This window comes from Colias eurytheme, chromosome 26 (genome assembly GCF_061535395.1).
Source record: "Colias eurytheme isolate Ceu_HAF_F1 chromosome 26, ilColEury1 Martin Lab GWU primary, whole genome shotgun sequence".
Taxonomy (NCBI): Eukaryota; Metazoa; Arthropoda; class Insecta; order Lepidoptera; family Pieridae; genus Colias; species Colias eurytheme.
In genome coordinates, this window is record NC_143005.1 from 1,658,001 (window position 1) to 1,685,623 (window position 27,623).

At 32.8% G+C, this 27,623-nt stretch overlaps 1 protein-coding gene across 1 annotated transcript; it reads left to right on the plus strand.

The window, feature by feature from the left end:
* The first annotated feature begins 123 nt into the window (after positions 1–123).
* Positions 124–25,851, plus strand: LOC149897029 (leucine-rich repeat, immunoglobulin-like domain and transmembrane domain-containing protein 2). Its single transcript, XM_090116914.1, has 2 exons — positions 124–245; positions 23,845–25,851. The coding sequence occupies exon 2, from the start codon at positions 23,872–23,874 to the stop codon at positions 25,609–25,611; it is 1,740 nt and encodes a 579-aa protein (XP_089973040.1). The 5' UTR covers positions 124–245; positions 23,845–23,871; the 3' UTR covers positions 25,612–25,851.
* Positions 25,852–27,623: the final 1,772 nt, after the last annotated feature.

Below are 27,623 nucleotides of genomic sequence, written 5' to 3' on the forward strand. Positions count from 1 at the left end.
ATTACTACATCATCTAAAACAATTCCAAACGCAACCACGATTCAATTGCGAACACCATAGCTTCAAAACTCAATTAACAGTTGAGTCTTGAAAAAGATTCATAACGCTAACCTACAAAGAGGGGTGAGCTCAGACAGGCGCGGACGGGCGTACCGTTAGCACGTCAACACGTTGTCAACAAATCGGCCGATTAATTGCCGAAATGTGATACATGTTTGTGTGTGTGTGTGAGTGTGTAAGAAAACGTAAGTATTTCACACCTGTATGTAGTGATAGCTCTTAATTGAATCAATTACTTGTGTCATTAACCTATTTACCTTTGAAACCTTTTTAATTGTTAAAAAAGATTCGTGTAAATAGTGTTTTTTTTAAATAATGTAAGCATTTTGTTTCAAGGATATATTGTGTTAAAATACGTATAAATAATATTGATTTTGATTGTGTTAATACTAATTGTTTCGAGTAATTTAATTAATGAGTTGGTTCGTTTTCATTGCTTATGTAATTACTTTGTAGTTATAGAGAAATAGAGCCTCGTTTTTTAAGACTTTGAATATTTTTTCTTTAATTCTAAATATTTCTTTCTGTCAAAGTATTTTTATTGCTTGTGCATTTGGAGTAAACGTAACCGTCGTAACATAACGAGTTTCAATAATTAGATCACAGTAATTATTCTGATATTAACTGGTATTTTCGTTGTTTTTATTGGATAGAAAAAAATAGATTGAGATCGTTCAAATCGTTACAGTCTTCAGAGGAATATTATGTTTTAAAATAACTGTAAATTTCAATTGTCATTATAAATTACTTTAAATTAAATCCAGAACAATTAACATGTCAATTATTGTGTATGATCTGTATTTGACAAGAATCAAGAGCTAATGAGGTTTACATACAATATATTAATAATTAAATACCCATTCAGCTTTCTCACGATTGGAAATTAATTTCATGATTTTGGTTCAGTTTGTATTCACATTTAGAACAAAATTAATTTTATTTATTTTCATGATTTAGCTTCAAAACTCAATTAACAGTTGAGTCTTGAAAAAGATTCATAACGCTCGCCATTTTTCGGTAGGATCGTTTTGATAGCTGCTTTTTGTAGAGTTTAAATTGTATATTTTTAAATTTATGCATTTTTTTTTGGATTTCTTTTAATTATTTTGAATGATTATCATCTAGTAGAGGTCCGTGTTTCTATAGTCAGGCATAAATACTTAAATATCTGAAAAATAGAAACGAAAGAGAGAAATGTGATTAAAGCGGGAAATATTTTTATCCTTTTATTTTCAAATTCATCAGATATTTATAAATTACATTAAATTCAATAAAGGTAACGAAAATAAAAACATTGCTAGGCTATGATATTTCGAGATTTATTTTACATCGGAAACTAAAGTGAAGACGTCGTACTGCTACGCGTTCAAGCAAATGTATCAAGGAAATAACAGGTGCTCTTTAAGCAGACTATCTTCTCGTCCTGGCTTTACCTGGGCTTAAATATGTCTAGCTGTAATACTGAAATTGTATCAAATAGTTTCAATAGTCAAGTAATTTTTGATATTATTCTTTACGAACATTAAAAAACTCTACCTTCTACAACGTATCATACTATGACCGTAACAACAAGATTAGAAAAAAACTTATTTACTTACTTATTCAAAAGTATGAGTCTATATGTCAGCGATCAGTAGCTCTACATGAGCTTACGCACACGATACTCGCTAGCGATTGTAGTAAGCGGTTTGTATAAAAATTCGTACAGCGCCCCTAGTGTGCCGTAGCGGAACTAAAAAGCCTACCATGAGGTGCAATACTATTTATAACAGTAGATAACGTATAGTAAACTATTCTACACTCACTGTAGTAACCATACAATTATACATAATATGTCATACTTTATATATTCGACGATAGATACGTCATTCACGGTTAATAATCTCGTGAAAGTTAAGTGAACTATACGTTTACTATTGTAGTTACGTCAGACGATTTAACTATGTCAACTCATGGTAGAGGTACAGGACCGTCACGTGGCATGCACGGAACGTCAACAATTATTGTCCATACAGCTTTGATACATTCTTATAGATTCTTGTGGGCATAGTAGAGCAATGGTAGAGCATATCGTGTAGCTTCCCGATCCTGACACGTTTCTATTACGCTCATAGTATGATACGTTGTAGTGAGTAGAATTAAAGATTCATAATATCATTCCGGTTTATAATTTTAGTATGTAGTATCTGTAACGCATTCTTAGGATGTAATATCTAAATATATATAACCGAAAGGTGGCTGACTGACGGACATAGTGATCTATGAACGCACAGCCCAAACCACTGGACGGATCGGGCTGAAATTTGGCATGCAGATGTTAAGACGTAGGCACTAGGCGTCCGCTAAAAAGGATTTCCCGAAATTCTTAAGGGAACGGGAAAAAACGGGATGCATGTACAAAGTCGCGGGCGGAAGCTAGTTTATACTAAAATTTCAAAGTGCAATGGAAAGTAACTTTGTTATTTTATGTGTATTTTACACTGCCTTTTCATATAAAGCATATTGCGTATTTTGAAATACAGTGGGTAAATATGTTGAGTTAATACTAATCCTATATGATACACGCTACGATAAAGTGAGATCAACTTTCCGAAGATCTGAAATATAGTCTAATCATATTTAGGCTAGACCCAAACATAAAGAAAATGTCACGTCTATATTCTTAGCTCTATAAATATGCTAAACCCTGTCTAGATAATTTACATTCTGAACGCGACTTCGACAGATGTGTAGCAAATGTTCAACTTTACTACTATTTCCTAAAGTGACCTAGAAAAGTTCTAGGCCTTGTAAGTTGAGGGCATAAACTGTGAAGTCTTCTAAATACTATCTAGAATTGATAGACCTAATACTATTAGTATATCACTGCATAATTAACATATTTTTTACACGTTTCGGAAGTCAAGATGGCAGTCTGCTATGTATGATTAGATGTTTAAACCCACGCCATATTATATTAAAATGATTCAAATACAATGTTTATAATATGAACATAATATTATATAAGGGATACGGATTTGACTTATAAGATTAAAGTAGTAATCGGATAGCTTCATAATTTTTGTAATTATAATATTAAAAGAAAGGACGTACCGTACAATATTCTGTACCAGGAATTCCAGGAAATTGGTGCGAACTTTATAGATACACGGAAAACTCATTTAATTTTTCATACTCATGTATGTAAACCAAAGAGCTATTAAATATTAATACTTTTAATATTTAAAAGAATAAGAAGCAATCAATACTCGATTATGACCGACTTCGCTTGCGTGATCGGTGATGCTCACTGTTTTATAGCTATTCTATTGTTAAATATACAGTTTAAAACTCACAAGCTCTTAGCCCTTTAGTCTGACAATAAAACAGCGTAATACTAGACCTAATTACTTTGTCATATACAGCTGGCTAAAGGGTTTTGTGGGCCTTTAGATCAAGCAACAGAGGGTGAAATAAAGACCCTTTAATTACGACTTACGCATTCCCTAATTAAATTTCAAACAAACCAAATGGGTATAATTTAAAGAAAATCACATACATTAGGACAATATTTTGTTAAGAGCTAAGCAGTAGGTACTCATTTCTTTGTTATATTTTATCGATTAAGTTAAAAAAACGTCCATATTAGGATTAGCAATGGCAATAGTTTAAGTAGAGTATAATATCAGTAGAGATTTTTGACGTGACAACGTCTTATAATTCGATAGAGCCGGCTGCACGCACGAAAAAACATGACTCATGCGGCGTTACCTCGCTCTGAGGCGTTCCATGTAAGGCTTCAAGTGCAAGAGAGAGCGCCGAACGAGCGACAAAGAAGCACAATCGGACGTTGTCACGTTCAACTATCGTCAGTAAACCGACTTTACAGACAACCAATTTTTCTTTATCTCTTGCATCATTCTATTTCTAGCATGATACAATAAAGAAGATAATACAATAAATTTTCATTTATATCCTCAAGAAAAACAAGGACTTTCCAAAATCTGTAAACAACCAAAACAAGCCTACATAGTTGCAGTGTCTTGTATCTACATATTTTTCACATGACATGACCTAAATTGCATCGCACTTGCAACCCGGCTTGTGCAATAAATTTAAGCTATTTTATCAAATCAAAATATGTATATTGAAGCTCTAGTTTCGAAATACATTCTGTTTTCTATAATATATTTACTATATAATTGAATCGAAACATGCTTGTATCTTTGTAGTTCATAAATCAGTAAATGTTTTAGAAACTTTTAATTGGTTAAATTTTTATTTTTAATTTTGAGGAACGTGTATTCTTCGTTTTGAGTACAGAATTGAATGTTCAAATTGTGTCTTTCATTACATTTTTATAATGATATTAAGGGAAATCCATCTTTAGTTCGAGTTTAGCTTAAACTTTATTTCAGTTTTAGTTCGTTACAACAAGGCTCTAGATTGGAATTTTATGTGTAAATAATGATAAAATTATTCTTCTAACGAAACTCACCTAATTATCCGAAATAAGGACACCAAAAGTACAGGATGTCCCACCATCGGTATACTAAGATCAAAGGAGGTTATAGTTGTGCATACGCTGAATACGTAAAAAATACTTATAAATTCCATACACTCCAGACACATTTTTTTTCAAATAGATGAATTCTTAAAACTCCAAGTGTCCACCCATAACAAGCAACCGCCCAACTTTGCCACCAGCACGTGAGCTATCGTTTAAGATTATGTGTTCACATTAGAGAAGCGGTATATGCCGGCTGCGCGAATCTAGAGAAGAAAACTTGTTTTTTTTTTAGGAAAAATTAAGTAAACAATTTTTGACGTAATTTTGTTGTTTAAGTATTTTTTACGTGATCAGGGTATGCAAAACTACAAGTCCCTTCGCGCTTAGTATACCAATAGTGGGACAGCCTGTATAATGTATATGAATGTAAATCTCGCAATCTCAACCTAAGAAAAATAAAATGTACATTCCCATGTGCCAATAAATAAGCAAAAAGAAGTTATCCAATTTTAAATGTTTCCTTCCAAATTAAAATCTACAGACAAACGGATACGATTAATGAAAAGTTTTACAGAGCAATAAAACTTCGTAGACACGTCATTTCGTTTATCACAGTACCGTCTAATTGTTCCTAAGTCTGTGGCATTTCATTTTGAAACACAATGTAGACTATAGATATTATTGTGTTTTGAACAAGACATAATTTGAAATAAGAAAATATAAGTAGATATTCCTTTTAATGGATATTAATTACTTGCTGTGCCCCGCGGTTTCACCCGCATTGCTCCGCTCCTGTTGGTCAGCGTGATGATATATAGCTTTTCAGCTTTATAATATAGATTTGTCTATTTCGTGACTACATAAATTTCGAGGAGTTTCCGTAGCAAATAATTTAATGTCTAAATGCATAATATCATTTGCATATGCATTTTCAGAAATTTATTGTATCAAAGTGTAAAATTAACAAAACAAATATAATTATATTAATATGTTGCGTTAACCAATCTCTACTTTGTAACGGTTAACTTTACAATGCAATACTCAAATAAAATAATATTGAGCGACTCTTTTATCGTTTCTTGAAAAAATGAGTTTGAGTTTTAATAAATAACGAAAGAGTTTACCTACATATTAATACGACAATCATTGTGTACTTGTTAGAGATAACAATTCTATAAATAGCGAAGGCGGAATGATGAATATATGCGTCTTCTTCTTTCCTTTTTATTTTTGAAGTGAAAACTTCTTTAGCGGCGTTGGGTATAAAATCTTAAACTCGCGTCAGGACACGTGGCCTGATCGAAAAAGCGTAAGACGGATGTTTTTTTTTTGCCCTTATATTCCATGCGTAAGACGGATACCATTCCAAAATATCAAACATGCTGAACGTTAATCAAGTTTTCACTTCTGCCGGCACTCCCGGAGTGCAACCCGTCTTTTTTTTCTTAAAAAACATCAAACCTTCAAACTAGGTTAAAATTGTTTACAGACGTTTACAAGTTGATATAAACGTTCCCGGGCGTGACAGTTAAACACCTGACAATATGTTTACGAGAACACTCGCGCTGAAAGCACTCAAGACATGACGTTTTTAAAACGTTTTACTTTATCTCGTTCTTTACCAGAATAAGGGTGTTTTGTGAGCCTCACGTATGTGGTAGATAGGACTTTAATACAAGTCTGCGCAAACTAAACATTTTTATCTATTTATTTAAAGATATTATGACATATCGATTGAAACCATTTTAGTTCGAAGCATTTAATTAGACTCTTTTCACTAAAGTAATTTTTTTATATTTATTTATAGTTTAATTATTAATTGATTGATATACAATACTGAAATTTAAACCTGCATCTCATTCTACACACACTGAATAGTTTTCCTTTTAGAGCACATATTTTATCTTTTTGTTTATTAATTTGCGGTGTTAGGACAAAGTTTTCTTTCTAATAACCAGTCTACCTAACCAATACTGAGTTTATATATTTTTTTATAATAACCTACTATATAATCGACCGCCTCCTTGGTACAGTGGTTGACGCGTGAGCGTAGAACCGAGGGGTCCTGGGTTCGATTCCCGGTGGAGACGAAGAAAAAAAAATGTCTCGGTCTGGCAGGACACAGAATGCTGATCACCTACTTGTCCCTAAAGAAAATCGATCAGTGAAACAGATGTATGAATAATGCATCTGCCCCTTACCCCACTACGGGGACACGGGACTTCACTATATTATAATCAAAACACTTCGGTATTTTAGTACCAACAAAGCTGTTCACTCGATTTGACGCCATGACAAAATGTTTATCTTCGTGTAATTAACTTTATTGGAATTTTAGCTAAAGCCTCCATTTTATTAATTGAATTTACGTTCTGTAAACAGATGATCTCAATAGAAATGTTTTATATGAATTGCCAATATTGCTGTTATGGATCGATCAAATTATTTTCATAATCAAAAAACTTTTGGATTGAATCAATGTTTGTTGTTTATTTCTGTTAAGATGTTTAAAATTGAATTTGTTGAAACCTCTTTATTTAACTTTACGTTTGATGTAGATTTTATAATTATATGATGATATAATATTATTTATCTTTTCCGTGATTCTGCTCCCGGGTATTTTCACGAGAAAAATATTGAAGTGAAAATCTTTAGGCGCGTTGAGAGTAAAATTTCAAGGTCACGTCATGGCAATATCGTCACGTCATGGAGTTAGGCGACGATTTTGGTATCTTTGAATCTTGCCAAAGAAGTTTCACTTCTGACACGTCGTGTGCTAAGCACACACGCTCTTTTTTTGTTGACTTTCTCGTTAATGTTTTCGCTACAATATCTTATAATATAAAATGTATGTGCATTTTTTTTCAATTTCTTAATTTATCTGTATAAAAAATACATACACATTACAGTTTCAAATGTTTATTTTAACAAGGAAATTAATGTCTTGTATAACATAATATAATTTAGTTTAAAGTACCTAAATATACCTATACCATGAAATTAATTTTGTTGTATCATATAACAGCCAGGGGAGCCAGACATGGACATATACAAAGAAAATTAAAAACAAAATTACCACATGCCAACGTTCAATGGAACGAAGTATATTAAAAATAAAAAAAATACAGAAGATTAGAAGCAAAGACATAAGAAATAAAACTAAACTAACAGATGCTCTCCGCCAAGCTCTACATCTCAAATGGCAATGGGCGGGTCACATATCGAGATATACAGATAACAGATGGACATTACTGACAACTAAATGGGCAGGACCAACAGGAAAAAGGAAAAAAGGTAAACCAAGAAAGCGATGGGCTGATGATTTAATAGAAACGGTGGGCAAAAACTGGATGAAAATTTCACAGGATAGGATTACATGGAAGAGGAGAGAGGAGGCTTTTACCCAATAAGGGGTCCGTGGAAATAAGAAAAATAAAACTAACATTAGATACTAAAATAGATTAAGTTAAACTAACAACTAACAAAACATTTGAAATGTAAATTTTGATTTTTTCACGGAATAAATGAGCTTTATTATTATTATTATTTTTCTCTTCTTTTCTTTTATTTCTCCCTTTTCAGGGGTTTGTTTGCTAGGGGCGCGGGCTATTTAGCCAAGAGACCCTAGGTAACTTACGGTTTGATTTAAATATCGGTTACAGTAGTTTCGCTGTCACTAAGAAATTTTCGCACAATACGACAGGTATTTAATATAGCTGCCTTTTGCATTGTAATGTATGTATTTTTTGGTAGATCTAGAAGTTTCAGGCTACGATGTAAATTAGTTGGGATAACTCCAGTACATGACAGAACTATTGGAATAATGTAAACAGTCCTAAGGTTCCAAATTCGGAGGATTTCTTCTTTTAGTTCGGTGTATTTGTGGAGCTTTTCGCTAATTGATTTTTGTATGTTGTGTGTGTTGGGTACAGTGACGTCAATGAGATAAGCAGTTTTTGTGATTTTATTTACGAGGGTTATATCTGGTCTATTAAAATGAATAGTTTTATCGGTAAGAATAGCGCGGTCGAAATAGATTTTAGATGTTGGGCTATCTAATACGGGTTTTGGTTTATAATTGTAATATGGTATGAGCTTTCCTTTATTGAAATTATATTTTACAGCTAACTTTTGATGAAGATAATGAACTACCTGGTTGTGTCGATGTGTGTAATCGTTTTGTGCTAAACTAGAGCATGCTCCCGTAATGTGCTGTATGGTTTCGGGCTGTCTCTGGCATTTGCGGCATCTATCTGTTGGTATATTTTCTTTAAGTATGTATTTTTTGTAGTTTCTGGTATTGATGACTTGATCTTGTATTGCTATTGCAAAGCCTTCGGTTTCTGGGAACAAGTAGCCTTTTTTCAACCATTCGTTGGACGCTTGTATATCTATGAAGGATTTTTCTAGTTCTTTTAGGTGTCTTCCATGTAATTCTTTTTGTCTCCATGTATCTATTTTCTGTTTTTCTTGTTCTTGTCTAGTTTTAAAATGAATTTCTTTATGTTTTAGGTTAAGCGGAGTAAAGTTGTTGTCTTCCTCAATTGTAGCTGCATGTAATTTGCTTGTTTCAGCTTTTTTATAAAAGAAATTCCGAATGTTTTCGATTTGACTTTGCCATAGTCTATTTAGATCAATTAATCCACGTCCCCCTTTTTCTCTATTAACCGTTAATCTTTCTATGGCAGACTTTGGGTGATGGTAATTATACTTTGATAGGATAGCCCTGGTTTTTATTTCAAGACGTCGAATATCGGTTTTAGACCATTTAATAAGTCCAAATGAATAAGTTAAAACTGGGACTGCATATGTATTAATAGATTTAATAAGATTTTTAGAATTTAGTTTCCTTTTGCATAGAACAGTTACTCTCTTAACGTATTCCCTGCTGAAATCTTTCTTAAGTTGTGTATGATGTATCGTATTTGCCTGTAAAATTCCCAAATATTTATATAAATCGTTATCCCCCATGGCAGTTATAATTGTATCTGAATTTAATATTATATCCTCTTTATTGCTTATTTTACCCTTCTTTATATGTATTGCTTTACACTTATCAATGCCAAATGACATATTTATATCAGAGCTAAATTCAGTAGTAATTTCAAGTAAGGTTTTAATTTCTTTTTGAGATTTTCCAAATAATTTAATATCATCCATGTACATCAAGTGAGTAACTGCAGTATCATTTGTGAGTTGATATCCTATTCCTTTTCTAGAGAGAAGGTTTGATAATGGATTCAATGCCATACAGAACCACAGGGGGCTGAGTGAGTCTCCTTGAAATATACCATTTTTAATTTGAATTTGTTCAGTAGTTATATGAGTGGTTTTTGTTTTTAACCTAAGAGATGTTTTCCAGTTGACCATGCAGTTTTGTAAAAATGTTATTATAGATGAATTTACTTTATAAATTTGGAGGATATGTATTAACCATGAATGAGGTACACTATCAAATGCTTTTTTATAATCTATGTAGGTAATATTTAGATTTCTATTATGATTACTAGCGTGCTTAAGAATTGTGGAGTCTATCACTAATTGCTCTTTGCATCCTCTGTGATTCCGTCTGCATCCCTTCTGTTCTTCTGCTATTATATTATGAGATTCTAAGTGTGTTACTAGTTTATTTGTGATACAAGATGTAATTAATTTGTAAATGGTCGGTAAACAGGTAATTGGTCTGTATTGTGATGGATCTGCAGTTTGTTTGCTTTTGGGTATCATGTAGGTAATTCCAGTAGTTATAAATTCAGGCAGAGTTGTTGTATTTTTAATTAAATCTGTTATTATTTTTGCTAAAATTGTATGGAGAGATGTTAACTTTTTGTACCAAAAGTTATGTATACAATCAATACCTGCAGCTTTCCAGTTTTTCATATTCTGGGTTATTATTTGAATGTCTTGAGTCGTTATTTCTGAAAAATCCATTTCTTCTACTTCACTCCACCGTTCCGTTTCTTCTTTAATCCATTCGGCGCTTTCGTTAAAATTCTTGCTGATTCCCCAAATATCATTCCAGTAGTTTCTGAGCTCATTTTCAGGTGGAGCAAGATCACTAGCATTATCTTCATTCGCACTGTGCAAAGTTCGGTAAAATATTTTCTCGTTTGTGTTAAATAGTCGATTGTCTTGTTTTCGCATTAATGATTTTTTATATCTACTTAGTCTATGTGCTTTTAGAGATAGTTTTTGCTTTAGGGTATCTAAATATTCATCCGGGGTTACATTATTTCTTTCATGTGTGGAGTGTACTTTAGCGTTTTCGAAAATTTTATTGACTTTATTTGTTAGGTTCGGGCTTCTGTCCCCTCTAATATACCTTGTTAACCTCCCTATGTCAGCTCTCAACTGTTGTATATCTAGTTCCAATCTATTTTGCCAAGCCGGTTTTTTCTTAACAGGATTTCTGAGTTGTACATCGGACATATCCATATTAATTTTGTATCCCAATTCTCTGCTGATAATTAATGCGGTGCAGTAGATAATTGTGTGTATGTGGCTTAAATCAGAATCTAGGTTATAAAATTTATTGAGAATATAGTGGTTAAAAATATAAATCAATTCGAATAGTTTTTTATTTGCTTTAAGGCGTGGAAGTTTTGGGCGGGTAGTTGGATCTGTATCATAATAAAATGCATACATAATCTCCATTTCTCTTATCAATTTTAATACATAAATGTCATTTTGTGCCAAATCATCTATTTCTAAGTTGTCTTCTGAATGTTCTGGTTCCTGGGGTGAGAGTGTGCATGAATGGTTAATGTTCGTATGTGTTGGTGTGAGAGAACTCGTGGAAATTAAAGGATTGGTATTATAATTATCTGTATATTCTTCCTGTGTTGTTTCATTTGACAATTCCGTTGGTTGGCGATTAAGGTCCTGAGTTTCTATTGTATTTTTAATAGCCTCTCTTTCAGTTACAGATATTCTATTACCATTGAGTATTACTCTAATTTGATCCGATAAACGCTGTTCGTTTAAGAAATTTAATTCTGGGAATGACTCAATAAATTTGGAATATAATAGTGGTCTATATCCTGACTTGTTAGTTTCATTCATTGTGACTATATAGTAGCATCTAAGTAGCTCTTTATTAATTTCATCAGTCCATTGTAGTCTTTGACGTTGTTTGCCTGCTTTTGTTACTAACGGTCTCATATTGTTTAGAACATTTCTAGATGTAGTATTGGTTGCAGTAGTTTTATTTGAATTTTGATTTGATTGATTTTGAGTCAAGCATGATGTTGATATTTCCGCGTTATTCTGAGTCCGAATTCCTTTAGATTTTAAAACTTCCTGTTTAATTTGTTCTAAAACGTCAAGTGGTAGCATTTTGTTGTTAATAATGGCTCGTTTTTGGTCTCCAATTCTTTGTTTTGTAACTATAATGTGAGGGAATTTATCAGTGAATGCTTTGTATAACGGGTCAAGATATTGTTTTGTGTTTTGTTCTAAGTTTGTTATTTGTAGATATGTACGCCAAATGAACATATTCATTTCTTTAGTCCAGTATATCCGCGTACGTTTATTGATGGTTGCAGTGGGAGCAGGATTAGTGGCTACTGCCTCCTGCTCAACATCTGCCAGCGTCGGGGGGATAGTTGTATGAGTCGATGATGTAGATGAGTTTATACTGATAGAAGATGGACTGGGTGAATGTATGAGGTCATTGGTGGAAGATGAACGTGATAAATAAGATGGTTCACTTGTCGTTTGACTGACATGACTATAGCTTACAACAGTTTGTGACTGGGTAAGCTGCGATTCGTTGCCCTCCCCCAGAGTACGAAGGGCTCTGCCTGAGCCAGATGGCTCAGGGCGGGATTCTCCTCCACTATTAGCTTCGGTACCCGCCTGGGGTAGTATACGTGTACTTCTTAAACGCATCGCATAACCCTACTTTACTAGCGCTCCGTTGGTCATTGGTTAGTGTGTAGCTTAAGAAAGCTGCCAATTTCCGCCCCTCACGTGGTAACAGGTGTTCGTACCGGACGTGGAGTTAGATTTGTGAGGGGCTTATTATTATTATTATTATATAACAAAATAAACCCCAATAATAATAGAGAACGGAATTTCCTCCGAATAGACTTCGTTCAATTTCTGGATAAACCTAAGCCTATTTAGTGTTGGGATCTGAATCTGTATCGATATATTTGGAATATCGGCAATTCAATTCGAACGAACTGTTTTTACTGGGAATATTTGGTATTATGGGTTTTTATACTGAAATTCTATAGTATTGTAGATAATGTAAGTATTATTTGATCAAAATAAGTACGTTCTTTTGAATATTCTGTTCTTACTTTAGAGTAATCATGTGTTTTTCCTCAGATATTCGTTAAAATTGGCATTCATATATTTGTAAAGTCTACGGTTAGCGCGTTGCATTGTTTAGTCAGTGTCCTATCTAATGTCTAGTGTATTATCTAAATGACTAACCTTTTCAATATTTTAATCCATACTAATATTATAAATGCGAAAGTAACTCTGTCTGTCTGTCTGTTACTCAATCACGCCTTAACTACTAAACCAATTTGCATGAAATTTGGTACAGAGATATTTTGATACCCGAGAAAGGATATAGGATAGGTTTTATCCCGGAAATCCTACGGGAACGGGTTTTTCTTTGAAAACGCGGGCGAAGCCGCGGGCGGAAAGCTAGTTATCCTGTAAACTAAGTTCCCTTTAAGAAATTGCTTCTTAGCGGTCAAAAGCCTCTTCAATTCAGTCTCTCTTATCAACGCTTTTTACGATCATCGGTCAATCGTAGACCTAACCTCGAAACATACCAAACCAGCTTCCTAACTTACCTGGCGACGGGCACGCAATAAATTCGACTGCTATAAAGAAAAGTTCAGCAGTTTCTTACACTTGCTAGTTTTCGAGGTTAATCCGTAGGCAGACAGCCAAGTGGGAATCGGGCATTGGCTTTACACGTATTGGAGACTAGGTGTTCGCCGCGGCGTTAGCTGCTTTATAGCATATTTTTCAATTTGATATTACGAAGTAACTACTTGTAAATATTATTAAACTACTTAGTTAACTATTCGAAATTTAAAACTAGCATTCCGCCCACGGCAACGCCCGCTTTGTCTAAAGCTTAATAAATTACATATATGTATATACTAAAACCTTCCTCTTGAATCACTCTATGTAAAAAACTACATCAAAATCAGTTGTGTTAAAGATCTAAGCATATATACAGACAGACACGGGAAGCGAATTTGCTCTATACTACCTATGTAGTGATAACTACTAATTACTTATCCTTATAATATGGTTTTATTTGATTGTACGAGGTGACTAATAAAACCTACTTTATATAAAAACTAGCTTACCGCCCGCGGCTTCGCCCGCTTTGTCTAAAACCTAATAAATTATATATTAAAACCTTCCTCTTGAATCAGTCTATCTATTAAAAAAAACCGCATCAAAATCCGTTGCGTAGTTTAAAAGATTTAAGCATACAAAGGGAAATAGGGACAGAGAAAGCGACTTTGTTTTATACTATGTAGTGATGATGACACGACGTATAAAATGACTAGCCTTTATGGACGTTAGCAAATCTTATTTACCTTAATAATACCCATTTACTAATAAATGGACTCGGAACTAATTAACCATACCTATCCTATTTGTAATAATTATACCAAATTAATATTATCTTATGATAAGCAATGCATAATATTATTTTTGTGGAAACAAACCATTGCATCTGCTGGACTATATTTGATAGTTTGCTGTATGTAGATTGAGATGCTACAGTATAAATATAAATATTTTAACCTATTACAATGAAATTTAGCACACATACAGAGGGTAACTTGGATTAACACATATGATAGGTTTTATCCCGGAAATCCCACGGGAACGGGAACTTTGCGGGTTTTCCTTTGAAAACGCAGGCGAAGCCGCGGGCGGATATCTAGTAGTTAATATTTTTGCCGTGTAAACATAATATTTTCTCAATTTCAACCAATTATATGTATTAATATTTGAATCGTAATTTCAAAGATAATTTTCATGTTTCTTGAGAAAATATAATATATATCTTATAATTTTGAGTACACCTATAGTAAAAAAATATTTAAATTTAGATTTTAGGTTTGTTTTTACGAAAAATTCTATTTCTGTATAAATTAGACTTTAAAATAATGCAATAATAATCTGTCTGTGTTTTAGACAAAAATTAAAATTCTACGCTTTGTAATTATAGCGAACGAAATACGAATTTTTAAATACATTATGTTTTGATAGCTCTACTTATTTTTAATTATTATAGTTTATATTGAAATGTGTTTTTGGTTTATTTCGAACTGAAATTTAAAAGACTAATTTAAATACTCAACTGTTTATTCAGTATTAATTAGTTGTAAAAAAATGTTGTAAATCTATGTTATGATTTCATGATTGAACCGCTAAAGAGATATGGGTGAGATTTTGGCACATAGATAGATAGAATCGTAATACGGTAACGTCTTAACTCTTAACACAATTTGACTTAATCCATGCGAATATTAAAAAGGTGAAAGTAACTTTCTTTTTCCATCTCTTCTTCATGCCTAAACCACAGAATCGATTTAGTTGAAATTTGGGAAAATAAATTTGGGGACCCGAGAAAGAACTTAGGTTAGGTATTCGGGAAATCACGGTATCCGGAACTATACGAGCTTTCCTTCACTAGGTACGCGAAGCTGCGCGCAACAGCTAGCTAAAAAATGTTCCTTAATGAATCGCCAATGTGTAATTAATTATAAAAATCGTAATTATCCCGAGACAGTGATTAACTAAGGTTGAATTACGTCAAGTATGGCAGTGCGGCTGGCGCGCCGCCAACCAGCATTTATATTGCTCAGCGGGTCGTTGAACTTACTAAAAATCACTATGACGTATTGTAATTATTGTGTGGTTATTGTAATAAGGAAATGGATATTTATTAATGCAGTAAATAGACATATAAAGAAATCGCTAATCTCAAGGAATAATTAATAATTTAACGATAAAATAATATAAAAATCGTCATAGGCTAAACTTATAGAAATAACAGGAAAGATAGTTTTGCAAATCAAAATTTTATTTGTTGACGTCGCACTACACCATTTTTTTCACACGTTTTAGAAATGAAATAGAAATATTTCAGGACAATTTTCACACACGATACGATCCCATACTAAGCTTTCGCTTAACATCGCTAACTTAACAAATAAATACTTATTTATACTATAGATAATTAACACCAACGTTGAATAGAATATTTTATTATTGAGACATGTAGCGCATATTAATATTAAACCAATACAAAAATAGTTTATATAACTAGTCGTTATCCGGCAAAATATTTCTTTAGTGTTGAGAGACAGATAGATAAACAGACAATGACTTAATTACATAACTTACTTTATAAAAACAAACAGGAGTTAGAAAAATTTTCTCATTACAGCATAATAAAGTTCACAAGAAAAACATTTCAACCTAGTCCATTATAAAGACGAGAATAAAAGCAAAAATGTTGTATGTGCGAAATTTAAACCAAGGTATTTCGTATAAAATAGAGATGTTTTTCAAAGACTCATTTATTTTAAAAGCCCGGTAAACTTTGAACTAAGTAAATAAGTATTTGTACTAACTGGCACTATTAATTTTGCTTGTGAATGTTGGAAGGGTTGCAAATGAAGGAGAAATGTGCATTTTCCATGTTGATTTTAATTTGATAAATTTATAATTATACTATCCAATATTCTTCTACCATTCATATTTTTGCTTGCTTTTACTATTAATTTTTACATGGACTCGCTTAAATAATAAAAATGAACGGCATTACAATTTTTTTTATCTTTTCTTGATTAACAATCGTCACGTTCTTTAATAAATTGTTGAAATAAATAATACCTACCTTTTTTTTATAGTGGGGAAATCTTCCAAAGATACCCACGGCCCCCGGGGAAGGAGCCGTGGGCTATGTCGGATTCTTACCGGCTAAAACCCCACTGTGTTCCGTCGAGCCGCTTTAATGATGGGGCCGCGGGTATTGGTTGGAATTCTTCCGCGACAAATAAATGATACCTATCATCTTTCAAAGTTTCTTGCATCAAACACAATTAATTATATTTAAGCCTCATAACTTCGTATTAATATATTGAGAAATGTTATTTATTGTATTGTTGTATATGAATGTAATTTAATGCTATACGAATAAATAAATAAATCCAATATAGAGATAACATACTATAGTAACGGCGTTTTATTGAAGTGTTATTAATTACTAGCTACGTTCCGTGGTTTCACCCGTGTGGCTCCGCTTCTGTTGGTTTTAGCGTGATGATAATTATATAGTCTTTACTTAAGGGTGCGTATAAAGCAAAATTACCAATCTTCTATTAGATGATACGTGTAATATTCAAGACCAAATCTAAAAAATAAAATATATATCAAACTAGATGATATGTTCAACGATTCTGTTCAATCAAAAACATAAAATATTAAAATTGACCCGATAAAAAAAAATCACCAAGTTAGCTCTAATTTTCACACTTTTACGTTTTCTACTTGACATGGTAATACTTATTATGATTTTTTTTTCATAAACAATTATATTAAAACATTTGCAAGATATTTGTCAGAGCATTTTGTGTAATTACTTTTAGTTTTGGTTTTATCTGCGATAAACCACTTTTGGCGCTCTTTTTTTCTCGAGATAAACGTTTGGTTTTGTCACGATAAAAGTGGTTTATCGCAGATAAAACTAAAAGTAATTACACAAAATGCTCTGACAAATATCTTGCAAATGTTTTAATATAATTGTTTATGAAAAAAAAATCATAATAAGTATTACCATGTCAAGTAGAAAACGTAAAAGTGTGAAAATTAGAGCTAACTTGGTGATTTTTTTTTATCGAGTAAATTTTAATATTTTATGTTTTTGATTAAACAGAATCGTTGAACATATCATCTAGTTTGATATATATTTTATTTTTTAGATTTGGCTTTGAATATTACACGTATCATCTAATAGAAGATTGGTAATTTTGCTATATACGCACCCTTAATAGCCTTCCTCGATGAATGGGCTATCCAACACCGAAATAATTTTTCAAAATGGACCAGTGGTTCTTGAGATTAGCGCGTTTAAACATACAAACAAACTCTTCAGCTTTATAATATTAGTATAGATTACATTTAATATAACTAGATAATAGAATATTTATTAATTAAATAAATATTTTTATTTAACTTTTGCTTTGAAAATAACTTCTAAGCAAATCAATAGCTAGTTTGTGCCGCATATTTAACGGTCGCAGTTGGCTCTACAAAGCCTGTCTGGCTCAGATAATTTACAGACAAGTAAATGAGCTTATTTAGTGCGTTACTTGTTAGTGCATAAGTTATGGTTAGTTGTGCTTGCGATGCAAGTAGGCTTACACGTGACTATAGTCCTACGTATGTATGCAGTTGTTTTAATTTAGGTTTTACTGAGAATAATATTTTCTTTTACACAGTATATGAATTGCTGTCTGGATTGGATATTAAATGTAATAAGGATGCTTCTTACTATCAAATGTAAGACATTATCATAGAATCAATAGTTTTAATAATGGCTATAATAGTGGCTTCGCTCGCGTGTTCGAAGAAAATGAACAATTGTCATTCATGTGAAGTGCAAGAAGGATGAAAAAACAAACTCACATTTATAATATTAAGGACCGATTTTTCAATGCTTGGATAAAACTTATTCGTCGAATAATGTATAAATCTACCATTTTAAAAACGTATTCTAATTGCCCGTATTTGACAGTTTACGTGACATTTTAATATTATCGTGTAATACTTTATTGGACGGATAAGTTTTATACAAGCATTGAAAAATCGGTCCTTAAATGAATAACTGCTTATTGTATTGTCCACATATAAATAAAACACATAGACTATGATATATTCAAATAACCATTTAATCCAAAGTTAATTTTCGTACGTAACGTAAGGTTAATGTGAAATAAGTTTACTTTGTCCAACGAAGGGACAGTTGTCACTTTCGTAACTTAATAATGTCAATGACTGACCGTTATTTATTGGTGTAATTATTGGTATAGTGGAGAGTAATGTGATATCTATTGTATTGTGTGAATTACATTTAGGGCCGATTTTTCAATGCTTGGATAAAACTTATCCGTCCAATAAATTATTACACGATAATATTAAAATGTCACGTAAACTGTCAAACACGGGCAATTAGAATACGTTTTTAAAATGGTAGTTTTATACATTATTTGACGAATAAGTTTTACCAAGGATGGAAAAATCAGCCCTTAGCGATACGTTTGACTTTTAGCGAACTTATCTGTATCTTTGAATGGTGGCTAATTTAGATAATTACTATATTAGCTAGTTAATACATTTTACGATTTATAATTTATTTTAATTATTATTTATTTATGATACTTTATTGTACATTTACCAGGAATCGAAATGAAATCAGTACATAAATTGGAAAGTTGCAGGCAACCATGAAAATAAAGGACATGTACGGCAATAGTTAAATGCCACGGAGCATCAAAAAGTTAAACATATTAATTAGTAACAGATAATTGTTTTTATTCTTTACTAGCGGTCCGCCCCGGCTTCGCCCGTGGTACATATTTACGTTTTCTCTACATAAAAACCATCCTCGTACTTCAAGGAATATAATAAAAAAAGAATTATCGGAATCGGTTCAGCCATTCTCGAGTTATGCGCTTACCAACACATTTTGCGATTCATTTTTATATATAAGATAATTTAGCTTATAGATAATCAATTTATATATTACTAGCTTTCCGCCCGCGTTTTCAAAGAAAAACCCGCATAGTTCCCGTTCCCGTGGGATTTTCGGGATAAAACCTATCCTATGTGTTAATTCAAGTTACCCTCTATACGTGTTCAAAATTTCTCTGTAATCGGTTCAGTAGTATTTGCGTGAAATAGTAACAAACACACACATGCACATCCTCACAAACTTTCGCATTTATAATATTAGCACAGTATTACCATATTTAAATAATATTGTAATACTGTAATATTAGTATGAAGTAGGATAATAAGAATAAGAATAAGAATATCTTTATTGAAAAAGTAAAATAATATTAGAGTAGGATTACCTATTCACTACCAGACCTAGGCTCTTTATTTTAATTACATCCACCGGGATTCGAACATTAAGAACCTTGCTCAGCCTTGTAATTGTTTTCTCAAGAAGCCTTTCGTTTACTTTATTGGATAAAAATTAAGAAAGACTGTAGAAGCAAAAACGCTAACAAGATTCAATTAAAATTAAAATCTAAGTCAATTAATAGAGCTCTTTAATTATAGATAAGGTCAGATAGAAGCTGATTACGTGTGTGTGTTGTTTGTGAATTGATCTAACTATTTAATTTAAAAGAAAGACTTGTTAGTCACATAACCGTTGAACCAGTGATTACACAACGGTCCAAACAGTAATAAATTATTATTTACTCAAGAACGACTGAACCGACTTTAATGAATTTTGGTCTGTTGGATTTGCCTCGGCATTTCAATGCAGATGATAATTATAAATTTATAAAGAATAAAAAAAATTCGATCGCGAGGCGGGACTCGAACCCGCATTCTTTCGCGCCAATCCGGGGCGGATGCCTAACCAACTCGGCCACCCGTGACCCGTCAGAGCGATCGAATTCATTCTATTCCTTCAGTTTTATATTGTGTCTAATGGACACACCGCGTTAATTGAGATAATAATTGTTAAAATGTTAAAATATATCCTACCAGGGTGAAGCTGGGACAAGCAGCTGCTAGTTTATGTATAGATAAATAAGTAGTCATTTCTGTAGTTGTTGAAAAGAAGACCATGAGCATTTATAATTTAAACATATAAATACTTACATTCAAATTAAATTAAAACATTCACTGCATATGCGAAAAGCTCATTTCTTACATAATTCAAAAAGCAAGAATATTTTCCAGCATTCAACGCTTGAATTAAATCGTACGTTCACTTTGTCACTTGAGACTCACATTGGAATGATCTAGACGTTAGATTTTATTGCTCTGACATATTTCTTCGATCTTGGGTTAGGTTCAACAGGTATTATCACATAGATAAGGGCGTTTTTATTTCTCCTTGTTACAGATTTTCATAGATTGATTGGACTTACTAGTGCTTACTTGATTTACTAAAGACAGTACATAAAAAAAAGGCGGGTTGCACTCCGGGAGTGCCGGCCGAAGTGAAAACTTGATTATTAACGTTGAGCATGTTTGATATTCGTCTAACGCTTTTTCGATCAGGTCACGTGTCCTGACGCGAGCTTAAGATTTTATACCCATTACTGCAGAAAAAGTGCTCAACGCCGCTAAAGAAGTTTTCACTTCAAAAAATTTAATTTTCTTTAGAGCATACATTTATTTGGACATAGGAGTAAAGGCAAACATATTATATTCAACGCTAATTTGAACATAGATTTAAAGGAATTTATACTTAGTAAAACGACAACGAGCGGATGACCGAGCTCTATGGCGTGCCATGACTGAGGCCTATGTCCAGCAGTGGACAAACATGGGCTGTTAATGATGATGATGAATTGATGATGATGATAATACTTATTAAAAGTTACTCGTTACTATATTGGTATTACAGCAGAAACTAATTAATAGCAAATTTATAAACGTATAGGTATGTACGTACTACGTAGGTACATAAAAATGACAATTACAATATCCATATCTTATATTATGTAAAAATACTGCTACAAAAGTTATTCTATAAATAATACGTGCATACTTAGAAATTTATTAAATTAATTATTGCATATATAACTCAATGTCACGACTTCACTATACTTACTATCTCACTTCATAAAGATATAAGTAGCGAACATATTAAATTGAATATTTCAAAATTTATGCAGACGACTCTTAAAAGCTATTCAGTTTCAGCGAAACACCAGACCTTCTACGTAAACTAATTTCGTATACTGTGGACGAGTAAGGCTGTTTATTCTCGAGTAATATAAACGCGACTTTTATACCTCTCCTTTGTATAAATAATAAAACACTTTTGTATGTAAAATGACTAAATGTTTATAATTCATTCTTTATTAACATCGTACAGAAAAAACTACTATCAGTAGGTAACGGTCGAATTAGGCGAGTTTTTTAGATTTTAAAAATAACTTTTAATCTCTTCAACATATGAAACGCTCAATAATTGCGATCACATTTTTGTAGAAGACCACCGCTACTGTTTGTTGTTTCTGTTTTACTCCTTCCATTAGAAGAAGACAAACAAATCTCCTCCTTCTACCTTTTGCAAATCTATCACTACTTACAACTCCAAAATTCAAATAAAAACAACCCACTGGATAGTTCCGCACGTTGATAATCAGCCTAAACCGTGCAAACTAATTTCATAAGTTCATACAGGTTTACGTTTTAGGCTATGTATGGTCAGAGCTGTATAATTAGCGGCACTTGCTTCGTAGTTATTAAAATTTTATATGCTAAGAGTTTATGAAACCTATGCAACCTAGAAAATTAAATTATAGATATACTAGCTTTCCGCCCGCGGCTTCGCCCGCGTTGTCTAAAACCTAATAAATTATATACCAAAACCTTCCTAGTGAATCACTTTATCTATTAAAAAAAACCTCATCAAATTCTGTTGCGTAGTTTTAAAGATTTAAGCGTACAAAGGGACGTAGGGAAAGAAAGAGCAACTTGCTTTTATACTATGTAGTGATTTACATTTTACAGGCAAGTAAATAATTATTCCTTCCATAACGTACAGGTCATTAAATGATATAATTCCTACGTGAAATGGATACGCCACGTATTGCCCAGTAAGAATACTTTAATATATTATACTGTACAAAACAGGAATACTTATATTACTGTTAATTGTTATAAAAACATGTCAAAGCCAACCTTTTCTTACTATTTGTTCACTTATTAAGAAAATGTTAGTTTAACAACGGATTGGGTGAATGTACATAGGAATATAAATAAATACAATCGTACTTTCTATAACTGATACTTAATTCAAAAAAATAAAAATAATAATTTTCTGTCAGTATCTCCCGGCCTAACAGTTCCTATTCTATGTAAGCCAATTGATGTTTTGTAGCGCAAATCTACACCATTTAAGCATATAAAGAACGGCTCACCAATAATCCGCCCGCAATAAATCTTCAGAAGAAAATATTTTCACACTCCTGGGAAATTCCGAGTTGGCGAAGCTTCCATAAAGTTTAGCTTTCCACTCCAATAGTGTGGGAATGCATAGGGGATTATGCAGAACTGCTTATAGAATGTTCGTGATACAAAATTTTAACATGATAGCAGTTTGTCGAACTGATTTCAGGGGAACTTTTGATGTGTGAATGTGGTGGAGACAGGAAGGGTTGTATTTGGTGAAAATGTATTTATACCGTTGCATCTGCATTCTTTGTATGTATATTACATTGCATGTATGTGTGTTCCTTTTTGGAACAACTATTTTCATCGACACGTCTGACCTGAAAAAAGAGGTTTTGAAAATTTCACGATTTTAAAGTTTGATTTAAATGTATTGTCAGCGTCTCGTTTTTGACAAAAATAAGCGTGTTCGAATCCCACCTCGTGATAATACTAATACGCAAGTAACTATTTAACTTACACAACCTAACCATGACTCTCGTTTTCGCCAAACATGATGTAACAATTATATTCCTTAGTTGTAGCCAGTAATTGATACAGTTTCCGTCAGACCATTAACAGGGGATCTCTAGAGCCAATTAATTTGTATACCCGTTACGCCTGAACTTGTAACTTTGACTGATCATCTTGAAACAAATTAGTACTCAACAATGAAGTGCTTGTATTATTGAAATTAATAAATTGCTATTATTAGAACTAGCTGCTTGATGTAAATGATGAAAAAGTATACGTGAATATACCTATAATAATAATTAGTATACGTGAATATACCTACAATAATATTGTTATTATTGTATTATTATTGAAAATACCTAGGAAATTTTCAGTTTTTCATTTAATTTTAGAGACGAAAATTACAAAGTAGAATTTTTAATATGAATGGCTATAAAAGCGATAGATTTTTGAGATTCGTTTTGATGTATAGTGAACTTACTAATTTATATGGTTTTAAATTATGATGTTATTTGTATTATTCCAAGATATTTTTGTGCTTTACACGAAGTGATTTACAAGACGAATGCCAGCATTTTTATGAGAAAAAATCTCATATAAAATACACTTAATTAACATACATTTCTTTGTTCCAGGTACATAACACAAGAAGGGGATATGAAATGGGCATTCGAGCACTATGGTGCTTATTACTGACTCTTCTAATCAATACGTCAGGAGGCGACTGGCTGAACTGTGCTCACATCATAGAATGCCACTGCAAATGGTCATCAGGCAAAAAAACTGCATCATGTGTAACAGCCGCTCTTACAGAAATACCGCATTTAGCCTCAGACATACAAGTTCTCGATCTTCACGGCAATCCTTTAAGAGAATTACACGAAGACGCTTTCGCCACTATAGAATTATTAAACTTGCAACGGTTAAACTTAAGTGCCACACATTTGCATTATTTGCATCCGAACGCTTTCAGAGAGCTCCGTATTTTGATAGAGTTAGACCTTTCCGGAAACGATCTTACACAACTCTCTCCTGACACGTTCAAAGGGAACGAACGTTTGAGGCTTCTAGTCCTAAACGACAATCCTTTGAGCCGATTAGTTGCCGAGCAATTCCCACCTCTACTGCATTTAAAGAAGTTAGAACTCGTACGTTGCCATCTGAAGAAAGTGCACCCGTTTGCATTCGTGAATCTGCGGGCGCTTGAAACTATAAAAGTCCATCAAAATCTTTTATCTTACTTACACCAAGATACGTTTAACTTGCCAGTTTTAAAGACGCTCACCTTGTCAGATAATCCCTGGTTCTGTGACTGCAGATTAAGAAACTTTCACGAGTGGTTTTTAACTAGTAATTTAGGTAATGAAGAAGTAGTGTGTCGAGGACCAAGTGATAAGAGTCAGCTGTCTTGGAGGGAATTCAAGAGTGAAGATTTAGTGTGTCCGCCTTCCGCTATAACTAGTCCCTCGGTAATAAGAACTGAAATAGGTGCAGAAATTAGTTTCGGTTGTTTTGTTAGAGGTGAACCAATACCCCATATCTCTTGGACATTTAATCAGAAACAAATTAGGAATAATACAGATAGTGATAGCCAAATATTAATATACAATCATAGTGTAGGACAATTTAATGAATATAGAGACGATTTTATAAATAAAAGTGCTCAATGGATAAATATTACTATTAATAATATCACGAGTGAATTTTCTGGAGAGTGGAAGTGTACTGCATCGAGTAGGGTAGGGGAAGCTAGTGGGTATTTGACTATTTTCTTACCTAAAGCAAGAATGGCAACTGCCAGAAGCGCGCCAGACTATTCTAACTTCTTTATCGCTGCTGGGTCCATGGTTGCTATGGCGGGAGCCGGTTTTATCGCCACTTGCGTGTGTTGGAAAACTCGGCGACGAAGAGTACCACCTAGTAGAAGTTTTACGGACCAAGAAAAGAAGCTTTTAGATACATCCTTAGCGGCTAGTTGTGATAGAACCAGTACAGAGATGGGTTCCTCATATGGATTTGAAATGTTCGATCGATCGATATCGATGGAGAGTGATAACCAGCGTTGTATGGACCCCGTACAGATTACGATCGAAGGTCCTTCTGGAGGCTTTCCGCCTCCTCCGGCAGAGTTTGCGTTGCCAGCGCCTTATGGTAATATTTTTATATCGGTACACGTAACTGGTCATAATGAAAAGTATCCAGATTTATTGGGAGGTGGCTCTACACTACCAAGGCGGAGTAGAACATGTTTATTACGACCCACGTATGATAACATGGGGCCAAGAGTGACAGCAACCGGCAGTTCCACTTGGTCACTTCCAGGAGCAAAACCTGATAAAAATGATGATGCCAAATTTTCAGTACCTCTACCCACTTTTTCTACGGAGTTTACAGCTTTATAATTTATTATTGTATTACAAATCATGACAAATCCCGTAATTATTTTTACCCTTGTGAATATTGTATTATTCGTGAAATAGGACCTTAACAGATAAATGTACGGACAGAGGGACATCAAATTTATCCTGTAAGGATCCCGTTTAAATATTAACGCAGCCTTTCATTGAAAGAAGGTTTCAAATTATTGACGAATTGTTTTTATTTGTTTTGATGCCAATCTGATTTTGATTGATCTATAATATCCGTGTTGGTAATTTTTTAACATTAGTTACTATATCTAATTATTGTGTTGTTTGAATTTGTTAGTAACGAAATTAAGTAAAATTTTCCTATTATTGTTGAGCATATTGTGTTAGTTAAATTGAGTATTTAATATTTATATTTTATTTTAAAACATTACATTGAACCATTGTGTATTTAATGAACTTGTTAAAATTTATGCAAAATGTACCACAGATTATCCATTTTTAAAATACATGTAGAGAAATAAACTTCCACTATTAAAAAAAACATTTATACAATAAATAAAATGTTTTTCCCCGACTTAGTACACAGATAAAACAAATACACATTTTACAAATGGAATTGAAAAATCCCAACCTGAATAATAGTTGTATATAGATGAGATTAAATAGGATAGAATAAAAAAAATGCTTTACATTTTTGAAATAAATATGAAGTACTGAATCATTTGCTGTTTTTTTTAACATGATCTATGAACTATGTATAATTATTGACATCAAAACGGTGAGTAAATTTTTATGTCTGAGTGCATTTATCGCCAAAAAAAGCTTAAAAGTTGTTGGAGATTTACATTGATAGATGATACAGCTTGTATTGATACTTCTATACTAAAAATTGATCTATTGTGTCTTTGTCTTGTTAATAACACATAATAGAACAAATGAAATAATAGTTTTTGTGGTAAAATGTTTCAAATACTGTATAAATCGTATTCGTATTCGTTTTCTATCCCGCTAATTATAGTGATCTTTTTGCTTGTTATACCGTGGTTGCCTGGAAGAGATCACTATTAAGTTATAAAGCCGTCAAAATAGTTGTACTCTGTTCTGTAAGTAGCTCTAAGGTTTCCTATTTTGTACAACTATTTAAAAGTAATTTAGACACGCGGCAGAGTGACAAGCCAAGTTTAATAATCATTCTGAGTCAGCAACGACGCTGTCTGCGTTACCACTCAAACTCAAACATTCATTTATTCAATTAGACTACTATTTAGTAGCACTTTCGAATCGTCATTACATAAGTATTTTTAACATTTACCACCGATTCGGAAAGCAGTATCTATGGAGAAGTATCGGCAAGAAACTCCATAGTTGCTCTTTTAAATCATGTCAATATTACATAATATGTAACTTATATCTAACTACATAATAATATATCATAATATGCCAAAGAACTGTCCTGTGGTTTTTACGCGATAACCCTCCATGGGTCTTTATCGTCTATATATTCCTGAATACTGCAGTACGCTCTCTGAACTAGTACATTTTTATATTGCAACTACCTGGATCCCGCAGCTTCATTTGTATCATAAAAATAAAGCCTTTGTACTAATCCAGACTGTAGTTTATCTCTGTATCAAAAGACAAGCAGGTCGCATCAGCTGATTTAGTCTGAAATAGAAAAAAAACATCATTACAAAATTTCAATTTGTAATATTAGGAAAATTGGATTGAATATCTTACAACACATCCACATTTAATATTATTTTTTATCCAACTTCCCAGCAACGTGAATAGCCGATATTAACTCAACCCAAAGTTCTGTTATATCACAAAAAGTTCCAAGGAGTTACCTCTTGCCGCATCAAGTTTGGAGTCGAGATAACATTCACTTGATATTGGACTTTGATGGACTGTAATCCCGACTTATGTTTGTTTTATATAGTAGGTACTAGAAAATGTGATATAACAGTAAATTTAAGATTTAAATGGATTGATTTGAAATGCTGCAATCAGTGCTGCAGCTCTTAAGCCGCAGAATTCCTGAGTGG

Bases quoted from the DNA above. Each gene is read 5' to 3' on its own strand.
- LOC149897029 (XM_090116914.1), top strand. From the start codon at position 23,872: ATGGGCATTCGAGCACTATGGTGCTTATTACTGACTCTTCTAATCAAT.